Raw genomic sequence first — 15,349 nt, 5'->3', positions numbered from 1 at the left:
AAAATGCAGAGTGCACTTGACCGTGAAAGCAAGAAGTTTCAGAATGCTTTTACATCTCAGATACGTACAACCAGACATTGGCTATCTGAAACCAGTGCTTGTCCAGACAGATAAATGACCAAGCGTAAAAAGCGGTACACTCCCTTCATTTCTTTGATTTCCACTAGTGTCAATCATTTTAGTGATGTATTATTAAAGATGAGTTTATTCGTTACATGCATCAATTAAAATGTTTTTCGAAGTGGCGTGCCATGAAATCCAAATAATGTTAAACATGATCAAACATGGATTTACAAAATGCAAAGAAAAACATCTGCTGGCATATGTCATTTTACACGTTGAATCTCTCGTACCTCAGATCCTGCCCGGTGATCTCAGAGGGAACTGCAGAGAAAGCCAAGGAAGAGAACAATAAGCAGAAAAATCTAAAGCCACAACTGAATAATTGCCAAGTACTACAATCAATACATCACAAATGCATAAAGACTCCAAGAGGCCGTGTGCAGTAGTGTTCATGACTGCATTATCAGGAGACAACACACACATAGTGCATTTACTGTATATGCATACACACAAAAGTACAGAATGCCAGAGTCAGACAAAACATCAAGATTTGATGATGGAAAAAATGTGCAACTATATGCACACTTCAGCATAAAAACATGATTAATTGTCCCAGTTGTTGGTTTAGTGAAACCAGAGCAAAATTGCCAACATTGGTTAAAAAAAGAAAACGGCGCTTCTCGAATCAATTTCTATTAAAGCATTAAAAAAGACAAAGAAAGGGTTTGCGAACAAGCAATTTACACACTGTATGTTGGATATATTAAAATTGGTTGAATCAAACTTTTTGTTTTAAAAGCACATCAAAAATGGGATCTGTGGCTCTGTTTACACAGAACAAACTTCATGTTCATAAATTGTATCTATACAGAAAAGTATTTCTTGCTTAAATGAACTGTTCAGTAGATAATACGCACATTTTGCATTTGAATAATTACAAGTCTAGACAATAATACATATACAGTATAATCTCAGCCTTGCATTTACTTTAAAAAAAGGCTCTCACTAAGCCTGTATGAATAAAAACTAGAGAACAGGATTCTATTTCGAGCGGTTCTCTTGAGACCTGAGAGCAGGATTATTTGAGAGAGCTACAATATATAGAACAAACGAACATATAAGATATGCTCAGCTGACCAGTAAAAGCAATGAGTTTCAGAGAGAGAAAAGAAGATGGAAAACTATAGTGGGTTCACTGACCTCTTCCTGCTTTGGACCGTGTTCGAGCGCGCTTGTCGTCAGTATCCAAACTCATCTGTCAGAGAGAGACACAGAGATAGATGAAGGAGAAAACAGAAATTCGGGCTAACACACACACACACTCATGTAACCATAACTAAAGTCTTGCATAGAAAATCATTGTCTCTCCATGTATATATACAAACATATTTTAAATAGATTTTTTGTTCATATGTATAATTTAATATTTTTTATATTTAATCAATATAATAATAATATCTTGTATATATATATATATATACATATAATTGTACTTTTTAACTTGATTTTTAATTGTTCTTTTTTACTTTTAAAGGGCCAGTTCACCCAAAAATAAACATTGTGTTCACCCTTGTGTTGTTCAAAACCTGTGATAAAACTAAATAAAATATTTTGACAAATGTCTCAGTGGTTTTGTGTTCACAAGTCAATTTGGGCCAATATATCTTCATTTGGCTTTTGCAGGAGAAAGAAAGTCATACAGATTTGGAATGACATAAAGTGATGAAAGAACTGTTTAATTTTAATAAATAGAAAGAGAGGGAAAGGTGTCAAATCACATCAGAGCTGATCAAATGTTTCCTTACGTACAGTATTTAGATGTGCATGATGTATGGATGTTTCTTAAAGGGACAGCAGCAAAAACTGACAGTTCCATTTTAAGAGAATGCATATTATTTTAATAAACATAAAAACATCTGGCATATTCTGCCCCGCTAATTTACGTGTTTGGACACATTCGTCAGTCTTTAATGCCCTGCACTTGAACAATCAACCTGATTGCCCGGTCCACGGAGAGTGACGTCAGGTCGTGCGTTTCCCTGCCCAACGGCAAGCTCGAGCGGTAATTACAATAGCAATATTAACCGCAGCAATAGAAATAATACAAACACGGGCACTCCGAATCACTGTAATTCCTATTGCACAGAGCCTCCCGATCGCTAGACTCGCAGCGTTTTCTGGCACAAAAGGAGCAGGTGTCAATCGCTCTCAGTCTCACACACGAACAGACGCAGGGAGCTCCGTTCACTGTAAAACCATTGGATGTTTTCCGCCAGCACAATGGCGCCATTAGCTTTGATTACTTTGCTGGGATTTAAATGGAGAGGAATCCTTGAAAATCCACGCAACTCTCTCCTTTTGACCCTCGGCGAACGCCGCTCTCCCCGCTCCCAGCTGCTGCCTTGAACGCAGCACGAGAGCTGGCAAGAGCACACTGCACTTTCACAGTGGAGTTTCTCTTTCACTCTTTCTTTCTCTTTCTTTCTCTGGCAGTGGCACTTCCTGTTGATAGCTGACTTTTCAGCACGGGCGGATAATGAGTGTGTTGTGTTTGATTTGAGAGAGTTTGTGTATGGGGAAATGAAAAGTTGGCTGTGTGTGTGTGCACGCTAAGGAGGGGTGTATCCGGGCAGACAGGTGCAGGGTGCAGTCTTCCTCTCCCAAAAAGACTCTCAGGGTGTTTTGATCGGTGAATGCGCGCTCGATTAACAAGCATGCTTTATACGCACTGATACTTCTTAAGAGGTTCACACACTCGGAGCTCAACTCGCAGGACTGGGAGAAAAGTTTTCTCACATAGACGATCAAATAGACCGGGGGCGCACAAACACTGAGGGTTGTGTTGCAAGTCACCCATCTGCGGCGCTTCTATGCCCTCTCTGTATCTTCGATCCGTGCTTTGCGACCACTTTGACCCCGAACACAAAAGCCAGGGGCAGATGCGTGTCGTTTTATTCTGCTAGTGTCGCTTCCTTAACACTTACAAATTCTCTCTTTATATGTCCTTCTAGTGTCAACGTAGTAGGCCTTTCATGTTTGTGTAACCATAGCTACGCATCTTTTTCTAATAAGCGCATTCGAGTTTGCATTCCTTTTTTCTTTATGAATTCCAGCTCATTAAATCGACGCGTTCACAAAGTCAGTCGCGTCGGATTGAGAAAAGCAAGATGGCATCATTCTTCTTTCGTAATATTTTTCAAAGGCCTTTAATGTTTTCAAACCTGTCCTTCTTAGCTTTTTTAATAACAAACATTGACAGAAAAATGCAAGAAACGCAAAACAAGTAACCGTAAGAAAACAGACAATCATTTATAGAATAATTATCTCAAATATATAAGCGAAATATAAAAGCAAAGGTTAAACCGCATAATAATAGCTGTTGGTTTTTATTGGTTATTGTACGAGGATATCCGCATGCTACATTTTTAATAGCGTCCCACTCTTCTCCATACAAGTGCACAGAGTCGTTACTTCGTTCTCTTCTGACAGCTCTATGTAAATGACTGGCTGGGGGCAATGACTTCACAAAGAAGGTCACCCCTCCTCCTGCGGGGCGCATAAATGAGCCTTTTATTCATTTTTGCATTTACAAGAAGAGGACAGCAAACCGGGCCTGGCGTGGCAACCATCACCAGAGTGACAGGACTACTGACATCTCCAAAATTACCTGCGGAAAGCATCGGCCAATTAAAGGAGGCAGATACGGTCGCCAAGGAGATCTAAGCCATCTATCAGAGAAGCAGAGTTAACGGGCTCCCTCGACAGGCTGACTGACAACTAAGGTAGGTTTATGTGTTTGTGCGCGTGCATAAACGCACGCTCCTGGATAAACTGCTCTGTCACTCCGCTCTCTCTCGCGTGTTTTCTTTTAAGAGCACAAAAATAAACTTGGCCCCGATTCCTCCGTGCACAGTCGGATGATGCTGATCAGTCAGAGATTGGTATTATCTAATTGGATGCTCTTAAAAGCGCTGCCTGCTTGTGCAAGCCTTTAAACATTTCAAATGAGATCGATAAATCAATCACTTCAGATGAATTCTTCCCATCACTGAGGAAAAAAATAAAACATTTACAGGTCCAAGGGAGAGAAAAGCTTTGCTATCTCTTTCTATCCCTCTTTCGAGCAGTTTTTCTCCCCCATCACAGCGTTACCATTAAAAAACGCTCTCTTATAAATTTCCCAGTGCAGTTCCCAAAGTAAAAGAGAGGGAAGAAAATGTGGCCCGTTCCAAATAAAAAGCATGAAAAGGAAATGGGGGAAGAGATGCATCCACTAAAAGGAAAAAAACTATATACACCTAAGCAGAAAAGCAAAAGGGGGTAGTTAGAGAGAGAGAGAGACTTTCTTTTATGTTGATGAAAGATAGCAAACAAAAGCTGCTCAAGGACATACACGCTTTTAACCCTCTCCAGTTTTCCTAAATAAAGCAAGAAAGCTCTTAAAACTAAATTGGGTTGAGCAGAACTGCCCAATTGTTCATTATAATGGGATGCTGGATATTTTAAAATCTCAGTTAATTCGGAGAGGTGGGGGGAGTTAGGTTGCTCTGTCAAAACCATTCTAGGTCAAGCTGGTATGAACTGCGCACAGTGCGGTAATACAATCCTGACTTCCTTTCATTGCCTGCTGAAATGATGAATGTCATAAATGTACATGACACACATTTATCCATAATTGTGCAAACTTTGCAAGAAGTCTGATTCTGCAATGTGATTGGCTGGGCGGGCAGGTGCAACTCACTTTGATTGGTCGGCTCTGCAGTCTGAGAGAGGGCCGGCAGCGGCTGATCTTGTCTCCACGCGTCCAGCGCTGGTTCAGGAGTTTCCCCCGGTACTCATTTTCTGGTTAAGAGTTAAAGAAAAAAACATGAGTGGAAATGTAAAAATGAAAATGAGAAAAGGCAAAGACGTTTACATCAGCAAGTAGAGCTGGCAGTTGCAAGAGTTTTGCTCGGTGTGGATGCTGTAATGGACTGATTCAGCAGTGAAACGGCCAGACCATCTCTTCACCTGTCCACCTGCATCTGAAACAAGCAGCCTCAGCACAGAAAACACAAACCAACAGAACACAACAAAACTCAATCCTAACATCAGGACACAAGCCCAGAGGACGTGATTTTATTGCTCAGCAGTTGCAATTTTATAGCAAAATAGACTTTGAGTCATTTGGAGGCTTAAATTCTCAGTCATGTTTATTTTAATGGAAGTGTTAACCTGTTTCTCCAAAATGTCTTAGAAAATATTAATGTGACATGCATATTGTGGATAACAATTAAATGTTTGAATAAAAAAGATTTTTTACACATCCTTATGTCATTCAAAACCTGAATGACTTTCTTCTTCAAATAAAAAAAAAGATATTTTGAAGAATGTTGACCAAACAACATTGGACCCAATGCATCTTCTTTTCTATTATCAATAAATAATGCAAGAATACCTAAAGGTCAATAGAAGAACGAATCATGACATTTACTCCGTATGTATATGCATTAACTAATATAACACGCTGACAGAACATATACGGTGCATTTATGTGTGTGTGTCGTGTGTTGACTGAAAGGTGAGTAATGTCCCATCCTTAGAGTGACAATTTGACAGGTCATAGTGGGGGCTGGGCTTTTTATGCCTGTGACCTATGCACTTCTAATTAAAGTGAGGCGAGAACTCACAAAAAACTCAAATGTGCACACACGCGCATACATATGCATGCTAAAACACCCCCAGCTGGAAGCTCTGTCAGTCTGCTATTAGAATCAATCACATTTGTGCATTTTATTGAGCTTTTAGCAGGCAGGAGTGTCAGATAGGGGAGGGGTCACCAAGACAAAACCAGGCTGGGGGAGGGAATTTGGTCAGTAAATAATGAATCAACCATAAATCAGATCTTTTTTCCCCCCTTTCTTTATTTCATCATAGTAATAGTCCATCTCTCCATAAACCCACTGCCCACCCCACCGACACCGCCCACCGCACACACATGATAGACATCCGTGTTAAAATGATAAAAGAGAGTTCTGATAAAACCTTAGGGCAAAGAAAATCCCCCAGAATCCCCTCCGCTAACATGCTTGCGCTATCAAAGAGCATTAAAATGATCATTACATTCATCAACGGGGCACAGATCAGTCTGTGTTCTGTTCATGAAATCTCACAGTCTCAAAACTGAGAATGTAGTTCATAGACTCATAGTTTAGTGACACTTCAGGCTTTAAACCTCACAAGTTATGTCTAAAAGTCATTCGACATACGAACAAAACCTACAATAGCAAGTCAAGCTTCGTGGAAACTTTTTTATTAAAATGTTTTTGTGTCGCTGTCAGATCTCTGTATGAAATTAAATTCAGAGAGGTTAAATGCATTAAGTTTTGTCTGTGTTCAGGTGAGGATACATTTGATATCCAAACAGCCTTAAGTAAAGGGAGGATAAGGACAGAAAAGTAGGCTAATGGGGCAATTTATATTTTACTTCTACTTCAAAATATTTTCACAGCAATTTTACAACTCAGATAGAAAAGTCATTACAAAGTTTGGCTCCGTTATTAAAAGTCTTTATTTATCTCAGGAAGAATCACTGTTTTCCGTTTTTATATGTAATTTATCTAATAATGGTAAGAGATCATCTGCTTTTCTCACTTTGCCTTCTGTCTCATTACATTATTTTCTCATTTCCTTTCTTTGCTTTTATCTCAGTTCCTTTTTTACCTCAAGAAGGGGTTTCAAATAGGCTGTCTGATATCGTACTCAAACTCACCTCTGAGAGGAAGAGAGAAAGTAAAAGAGCAAGAGAGCGCAAGAGAAAGAGTTTGCTGTCAGTTAAAGAGAAGCCTTTAGGCATGCTTTGCGTCTGTGTCTTTTTCAGAACTCTCTCTTTCACTTCTCTCTCAACATCTGCCCTGCTCTCTTAGCAAGCACAAAATAAACAAAGCAGGCAGATCTGATTTGTCTCCAAAAACTCCGTGCAGCAGCAATAACCCAGAAAAGACAGGCAGGATGCCAGTCATCAGAGTTAAAAAGCTGTAGGGCATTGTCAGTAAAAGCATTTCCAATGCCCCTTACACACACACTCCCACGCCGGCACGGAACAAAACGCTTATTTATCAACTTTCAGCCCTCTTCTCAAAAGTGACTACAACAGCACTACTGTGCATCCTTCCCCCTCTCGTTCTCATTCTACAAATTTCAAGCCACATAAACAGAACAGCGAAGCGCACCGGGCTCTTAAAAATCTCACCATAAACCCGGCTGTATTGCCGACTCCACACTTTCCAATAATCCACCATCGGGCCTCTCTATAACCTTGATAGCTCAGGTGCCTCTCATTTTAAAGAGAATTGAAACATTAATAAAGCTAAACAGTTCACCGTTTACAGATGGCTTAGGAGAACCCGCTTTTAGCTGATTGGCCCGTGAGTGTTCACTACAGAGTATTGCACTCAAAGAGAACCATGGGATTAATAAATGATCTGTGATTGACAGATATTATAGTTGTGCTATTACAAAACAGACAAAGGGTTAGAGATGCAGACTTCACCCTACTGAAACCCATCAAAGTGATGCAGGGTTCTTTGAGACAGACACAAATCCATAGTTTAGATTAAATAGGGATGGATGCCTTCACATAATCCACGGGTGAGACATCTGCACTCTCTGCTCCAGTTAAGCGGGATTTAACTTCAACTTGTGATTAGAGAATAAGCACAAAAGTAAAGGTGAAAGAATTATGTAAACCCGAGCTAATTATTACAGCAAATACAATATACCACCGAAACGTATTTGTTTTCCTGTCAGGAGAAACATGATAAAATCATGCCCTCCTTCACGTCAAAGTGCCTTTGAGAGCCACGAGCACTCTTTCCCTTCATGACGCAGCAAAGAAAACACCATGACAACGGCGGGCAGCAGAAAGAGAGAGCGACTCCGCGTTAAAGGAGCAATGGCAAAAATCGCTTTTGTTCGCGCATCTTAAATAACAGAAGCTCTCAAGGTAACGAACGAGTTATAAGTAGAAAAGTGTTAGCAATTCCGCCTCCAGTCTCTGTGTGGGGACACCTGCTCGGCGGAGCGAGATATCCAACTAGTAAACAAACAATGACGCTGTTGTGATGCACGAGCAACATTCCACGCAGACGCGTTTTAAATCGCCGATCAATTCAACTGTACGCAGTTTCAAGGCTGCTCTAAATGGCACCTTTCTTCACTAATGATAGGGACGACCCTGACCCTCGGCCCCGGTGTCGTGTCTTCTGCTGCGCCCCGGATGAGCAGAGTGCAATTTGGCCCAGCTGCTCTATTACACATGTCCTTTCCGACAGTCCCGCGGCACCTGCTGCGTAACCGCATCTTTACTGTCATTTATCTCACATTTTTAGATGTGCAGTTATACGGGCTAAATGATCTAGTTCGAGCCTTCGGACACGATCGCTCGTGTGAGCACCGATGTTCGCAAATTGCAAACAACTCTTCCTGAATATGATATTAGGAACTAATCCGCGGATTAGATTAAGTGATCTGTGAAGACCCAGATTTCATAATTCGAGGGAAAAGAGCGCGTGTATGCGTCGGATGATCCGCTGCACTCCCGTTTGTATAGGGATGAGCACAATGCAATAAACTAACGGCGGAGAGAAAAAGAAAATAATTGGGAAACTTTCCAAGGATTTCCCCCCGCCCTGAAACCTCCAAACAACAAAGATAACAGATTTTCCTTTTATTAAACCCGGGTGCATAGCCTACTGACTATTTAAAATTCTGCTCAATTTCCGCAAAACGACAGATAGGATCTCGCAAAAGTTATTACCAAAACCAGTTTGTAGGCGAATGAGATAAAGCGAGACTACTAGAATCGACGTTGTGTTCTGGTGACCTTAATTATAAGCAACATTGAAAATCTTGACGGGGGGGGGGGGTCGTTAAAAATACGGCAGCAAATAGCCGAAATGCAGTATTACTCTCAGCGCTGTGTGTTGTAGAGCCAGAAGCCTCAGCGCTCAGACTGCTAGAAGTTACAAAAACTCACACTTTAGCTCCGACACCGGTTACTTTTCTTACAGTCTGATGTTTAGGGCTGTATAACCAGACAATTGTCAATAAAAAGAAATAAATCCAACAATTTGTGGGGTGCTTTTACGCGATGATGTAATAATAATCAAACGATATATATCACTTAAATATGCATAGGCCTAATATCATATAAAGGCTGGGTGTGATTACAGTATCATATAACTGATTCTCAGATCAAAAACATTCAAGTTGAGCAGTGCACTTCGTCCACCATCTTGTTTGCAGGTGCTTTGATATTATACTTCATACAATGCCGAATGTGTTACACATTAGCCCCGGAATACTGAGCAATATGATACGCGCACGCACCGTGCGAAAGCTTAATCACTCATTAGAAATGAACAGGGGCGGGGGATGGTTGCAGAGGATGGGCGTTATTGCTTCAACTCTCATGACTTTTCTTCTGCGCATCTCACCAGGGGCGGTTGACATTTAAAGAGAGCATCTCTCCACTCTGTTTTCTGCAGCAGAAAATCAAATGGCCACCCCTCCTTCTTCTTCATTCGCGTACTCGGCCGGGAGTCCTGCACTACGCCCATTTGTTCGCCCTTAATTACACAGAGCCATATGGAACTAACTCCGTATGTAAGCCAAAAGATCAAGATTTTTATACAACTACATAACAGTAAACACTACAAGTGCGATCACTCCGAAAGCAGGCGATGTGTTTATGCCAGCAAAGAGATGCATATATACAAACCGACATGACAATCGTCAACGAATTATACACGAAAATCAAAGCGCAATTGAAACATAAACGCACTTTTACAAATCTCACCAACGCATGTACCCTATACATTAGTCAGCATCAATGCAAGAGAATATAAAGGCAGATAAGGAATAACGACATGTCATTCCCGACCCATCTCAACATGAAGGCAAGATCAAACGCGCGCAAGGTTTCTGTGCCAAAGTGGGCAAACAAATAAGCATCGTTGCGTTAGAGCGCCATGGCTGAGTGTTCCTCCATCACTTTTTTATGTCAACTCCACACACTCTCCGCTGGAGTATCTTCAAATAGAGAGGCATGGACATACCCTCTCCTAAACGATGCGCGTTTACAGAGTAAACCCAGCCAGCAAACGTCTCAGTTCAAAGACTGAAAGATCAATCAACGATCAACTAATGGAAAGGTTTGCGCTTTAAGTGTGATCACGTATGAAATATTAAACATCCAACGATGATATTTTCTCATCTTTCGTAAAAACCATTAACCTTGATCTGTAGGGCATCTCTGTATGGGATGTTCTAGTGTACATCGCTGTATGGCCAATGGTCGTATAATGATAAAGCGTAAAACATTTATAATATCTACTAACAACTCAACCAACGATTCAAAGCCTAAGGTTAACTAAATTTGTGAAAGCTCCTCCTCAGATATTTTGACACCAAACATTTTCGAGAATTGGCTTTCATGTTAACTAAGAGAAAGTATAAGGATATCAGTCATATAAAACCAAATAACATCATCATTACCTGAGTGAAAAAGAATAATCACGAAAGCTTCGTATTACGACGGATGCTTCCCTCGTCTTCGTCGTATATTCAGTAGGCTGGGGTAAAATATCCAATTTATAGATCTTTCTAAACAAGAAAACTAAACTCTACTTCTTTGCTAGTATCCCGAAAGGTTCGCTGAGAGCAGAGTAGAGGATCGGCTCTTCTCTGGTGCTGCTACGGACGAGCGAGGACCCAGAACGGGGCGGTATGAACGCTACTTGTTTGTAAGCAAAAACATGGCTTCATTTGCCTTTGTCAGCGAGAAAACGTAATATTGACTTACCTTTCCCTCATGAGCCATTGTCCCCCACCTCCTCCCTCCGCCCTTTGCCATGACATCACGGAAGCTGTAGTAAAACCTACAACATCGATGGGCTGGGCTTTGACTATCCCCCCGCAATAACTCAGCGGGCATGTGTACAGCCATGCACACTCTATTTCATACTCGGTCTTTCTAAGTGTAGGACACACACACACACGCGCGCCCCATCCTTTTTTCCCTCTCCCCTTCTCCATCTTGCACCCACTACAGGGAATTTGTTCGAGTAGAAGTTCTCTTTTGTGCCAAAACAAGATAATCATATATACAGTGAAACTGCCCGAATACAGACAGCCAAGTAATATAGTAATGAAATCATCAATTACATTTTCACTGTTGGTTTAAATTTCTAATAGCGTAAGCGGATTATTCTTTTCTGTTTACCGGTGATTAATCTTTAATATTTCACAAAAGCATGCATCGCATGTTATCTTAACCCTCCCCCTTTTCCCAAATGGTACTGTCCAGTGATTCACACAATATACAGCACTTTTCTTGTGCAATGCTCCACTGTTAAAGTTTGCAATATGTTACAATCAGATTAAATCAATAAATATAGTTTTAGAAATAATGGAAAATACAGTACATGTACCAAATGTATGGTACACAAATGTATTTATTTATTGGTTTATCTATTTAATCGTATACGTTTTTGAAAGATTTAAAAGTAATCGCAGATCCCTGTTTCTGCGCAAAGTGAGGCAACAAATAGAAGGATTTTACCACAGCACAGAGACTTCTCTACTCGAAACAGACGAATGTAACTTGGAACGACTCCTAAATGTTACACACACCGCTGTTTTGCTTTGTTGTTTTGTAACCATTAGTGAAAATGACAACCATTCATTACAAGCCATTTGAGAATATTCTCCACAAATGCCACTCTTTATCTGCTGTCTCCATGCTGCACGCGAGGGGAATTTTCAAAAAGCCAACCTTCGCCTTTCAGAAATTCTATTAAGTTCTTATCTCTTTGCGGCAGGCTCTTTTTTGCTGTCCCATTGTTATGCATTGGAGCTGAAATCAATCACGGAGTGTCCACGCCGCATCAATATGATTTCAGTTGCCTCTCTAACCATGACACAATACAATAAACAAAAGACAAAACGAAAACAGTATACACCTGAAAACAAGTAACACTTTCCTGTCCTATGTACTATGACTGAGGCTATGAGTAGCGAGATTGGGTCTGATCGGATTGATCTGTACACTATTGTCTCTTTATAAACTTAAAGTCAGAGAAGACAGAAGGAATACAAGCACAGAATCTGCGCTCGGCTGGCGCGTTCAGGACCCCAGACAGCGCTTTGGCCCAGCACCATGGACAGCGGCCCGGTCGCGAAAAGACGCTGTCTGCCTGCGAGTCGGAAACATTGTTGTGCTGTTTTGTTAGTTCACTGTGTTTAATGTTAGTTATGCTCCCAAATAAGAGTTAAATGGTAGCGCAATTACGAGAAGAAGCTGTACCAAAAAATAAGGATTAGTAGCAAAAGTGATCATTGTAAAATTGCCTCGCACATATTCTTCCTGTTAATGTGAACTATACTGGCCTAATAACACGTGTTATAACATTATATTTACGGACTCGCGTCGCCTTTCAATTGCACAGAAAACAAAACACGTTTTGATTTTCACATAAATAACTTCTGTGTCACCCCGGAGAACACAGGGTAGGAATAGAGTGTCTGTATAAATATTGCATAAGGGAGTCAGCTGAGAGGGTGGGCTGGAGGGGCCCCAAACTCCTCGAATGGCCTTGACAGATGGAACAAGCTGACAGACAACAACAGAGAGAAAGTTTGAATGCGCCTCCGGGCTGGTATTGTGTCCGCCACGGTCCCTCGGGAAACAAACCGGTCTTTGTCTGACAACCCAACAACTCTGAAGTTTAGCAAAGGTCTAGACGAGATCCCTGAAAGTTATCATTTGTAGAGATGCGGTATAAAATCTTACAATAGAACAGATAACTATTGAATGTAATTCAATATTCCGATAAAAAATAAGTCTAAAGAAAATATGTCTATTCACTTTGAAACTATAGCAAGGTGGGTTTGTTATAGTGTTTTAATCATTAAATGTGTAATAAAGATGAAGACGTTCAGTTGTGTTCTATAGTTTTTCGTCGCTTTATTTATTTACGAAAAACGCACAATGCACTGAAAGACGACTGTTATTAGCGATTACTAAAAAAGAAGTTAGCTGACGTACCTAAAAACGTTTCACACAGCTTCATGGTTGCAGCCGCGAGTTTTCCATAAGCGTCTGTCAAGTCCTGGGAAAGTAAACTTAAGTGCAAAAGTTGTGGATGAAATTACTACAACTTCTCTTTGAGAGGGGCGGATGAAGGGGGGTGGGGGGTTGGCGGCGTGTCGACGTCGGGGTTGGGTGTAACCAATCAGATAGAAGTATGTGGCTAATGGTATACCGCCGAAGGAAAACTCCCAGCCAATCAAAACAATTGTCTTCAGTTCTCGCAACAAAGCCTGTAGAATGCCAACAGAAGGCACACCGGCAGCTGGGCGCTTTCAGCTCAGAAAGTTTTCCAACAATGCATAAGGAGGACAAATCCCAGTACAGATATCGAAATCTTTACAAATAATGTTTTTTATTGAAACTTATATATGGATATATGTATATCTTTTAGGTTGGGTTTGAGTACTACATATAATTGCCCAGTTTGAGTCATGACATTCTTTCTCTTTCTTTCTTTCTTTCTTTCTTTCTTTCTTTCTTTCTTTCTTTCTTTCTTTCTTTCTTTCTTTCTTTCTTTCTTTCTTTCTTTCTTTCTTTCTTTCTTTCTTTCTTTCTCTCTTTCTCTCTTTCTCTCTTTCTCTCTTTCTCTCTTTCTCTCTTTCTCTCTCTCTCTCTCTCTCTCTCTCTCTCTCTCTCTCTCTCTCTCTCTCTCTCTCTCTCTCTCTCTCTCTCTCTCTCTCTCTTTCTTTCTTTCTTTCTTTCTATTTCCCAAAACAGTATAAAACAGTATAAAACATAAACATAAAGATGTGTTATTCAGACATAAATACATTTTATCCTTCACAATATGAATGGATTAAAAATCGAATCCCTCTTATTCTTTCATTTTACAATATACATAAAACACAAGTCAACGACTTTATCTGGTTAGTTGGTTTATAAGAGAATAACAATACAGACAAAAAACAATGTACTGCATGTGTATTGTAGTAAAAACTTTTAAAGATAAATTATAGTGATTGATACACACTTCGTGGGAGACAAACTTTGACTGTAGTCCTACTCTTAGGATTTATTTGAAGTGAACATTTAATTTTTTTATGGGGCATTAAGATAATTTAAATCTACAGTATGTGTGCCAGTTCACAATCATGGTTTATACAGCAACAAAATAAAGTAGCCCAGGAGCCAGGATTATTTCTACCCTGTTTTTACTGGCATCACGACTCGTCCTCTGGGCAACATTTAGAGTTTCTCTCTCGCTTTTGCCTTCCTAATTCACTCACACTGCCTTGCACCCCATTACATCATCACATACCTCTCCTTCAACCTCTTTCCAATCTGAAGCACCCGCTCACCCAAAACAAACAAACTTGGAGAAATAAATGTCTGAAATGAACTCGAGGGAAATGAGCAGCATGTTAGTGAGGGTGTGGATCTCCCCTGATGGGTTTGGCAAGATCTGGGCTCTCTTTCAGCAGATGGCTCCTCTGATACTCCTGTCCTCTCCAGGCCCATCTCCATGCCCCAACTCCGTGTTGCCATGGTGAGGGGGCCGGCGGAAAACATGTAATGCATTTGCCGCTTATTAAATTTGCCTTCTAACAAAGAGAGGCTCTCAGTTAAAAACGAGAGCAGGCCTGGATGAAGACGAGCAGGTCCGATTCTCTTTATCACAGACTACCAGACGCCCCACTGTATTCTTCCACTACGGCATACACTCATTGACCTATTAACTTTACGACTGCTTCCTCCCCCCTCGCTTATGCCAAATGAGGGTCTGTACGCACCCTCCGCAGAGTAAGGGCCCGTGAGCCCCTTCGCCCATAACCCCCCCGACCTGTCGACATCATTGCTGTGCATGAGAGAGAGTTGGAGAGGTCTTCACTGAACCGTGACCTGCCCTACAGCTGTCTGCGTCACACAAAGAGAAAAGTGTATGAGTATGACAAAGTATAGAGCGCCTGCGAGTAGAACTCGAAAAGAAGGCGTCCAGGCTCTGCAGATGACTCGAGCGAGGATAGGAAATAACTCTGATTAACTGACTAGCTAAGATGCGTGAGAGGCGGATACAAGGTGAAGCGAGTGTACTGGATTGAACAATTAAACTAATATTACTGCTGATAAGATGATTTTACACATGCCAATATATATTTATAAACAAACGTGTTTCATTTACGGCGACTTTATGTCCATTTATTACAATAAAAAAAT

At 40.8% G+C, this 15,349-nt stretch overlaps 1 protein-coding gene across 1 annotated transcript in view; it reads right to left on the bottom strand.

Annotated features, from left to right (window-relative positions):
* Positions 1–13,175, bottom strand: part of myt1b (myelin transcription factor 1b) — a gene marked incomplete at both ends in the record, with an annotated part of 28,080 nt that extends 14,905 nt beyond the window's left edge. The window contains 4 exons of the mRNA XM_079478705.1: positions 354–384; positions 1,264–1,318; positions 4,805–4,905; positions 13,151–13,175. Of these exons, the coding sequence (XP_079334831.1) occupies positions 354–384; positions 1,264–1,318; positions 4,805–4,905; positions 13,151–13,175 (212 nt within the window). The remainder of the gene's footprint in view (positions 1–353; positions 385–1,263; positions 1,319–4,804; positions 4,906–13,150) is intronic.
* Between the last annotated feature and the right edge of the window lie 2,174 nt (positions 13,176–15,349).

This window comes from Barbatula barbatula (genome assembly GCF_947034865.1).
Source record: "Barbatula barbatula genome assembly, chromosome: 17".
Taxonomy (NCBI): domain Eukaryota; kingdom Metazoa; phylum Chordata; class Actinopteri; order Cypriniformes; family Nemacheilidae; genus Barbatula; species Barbatula barbatula.
This window is presented reverse-complemented; position numbering and strand designations above follow the sequence as displayed.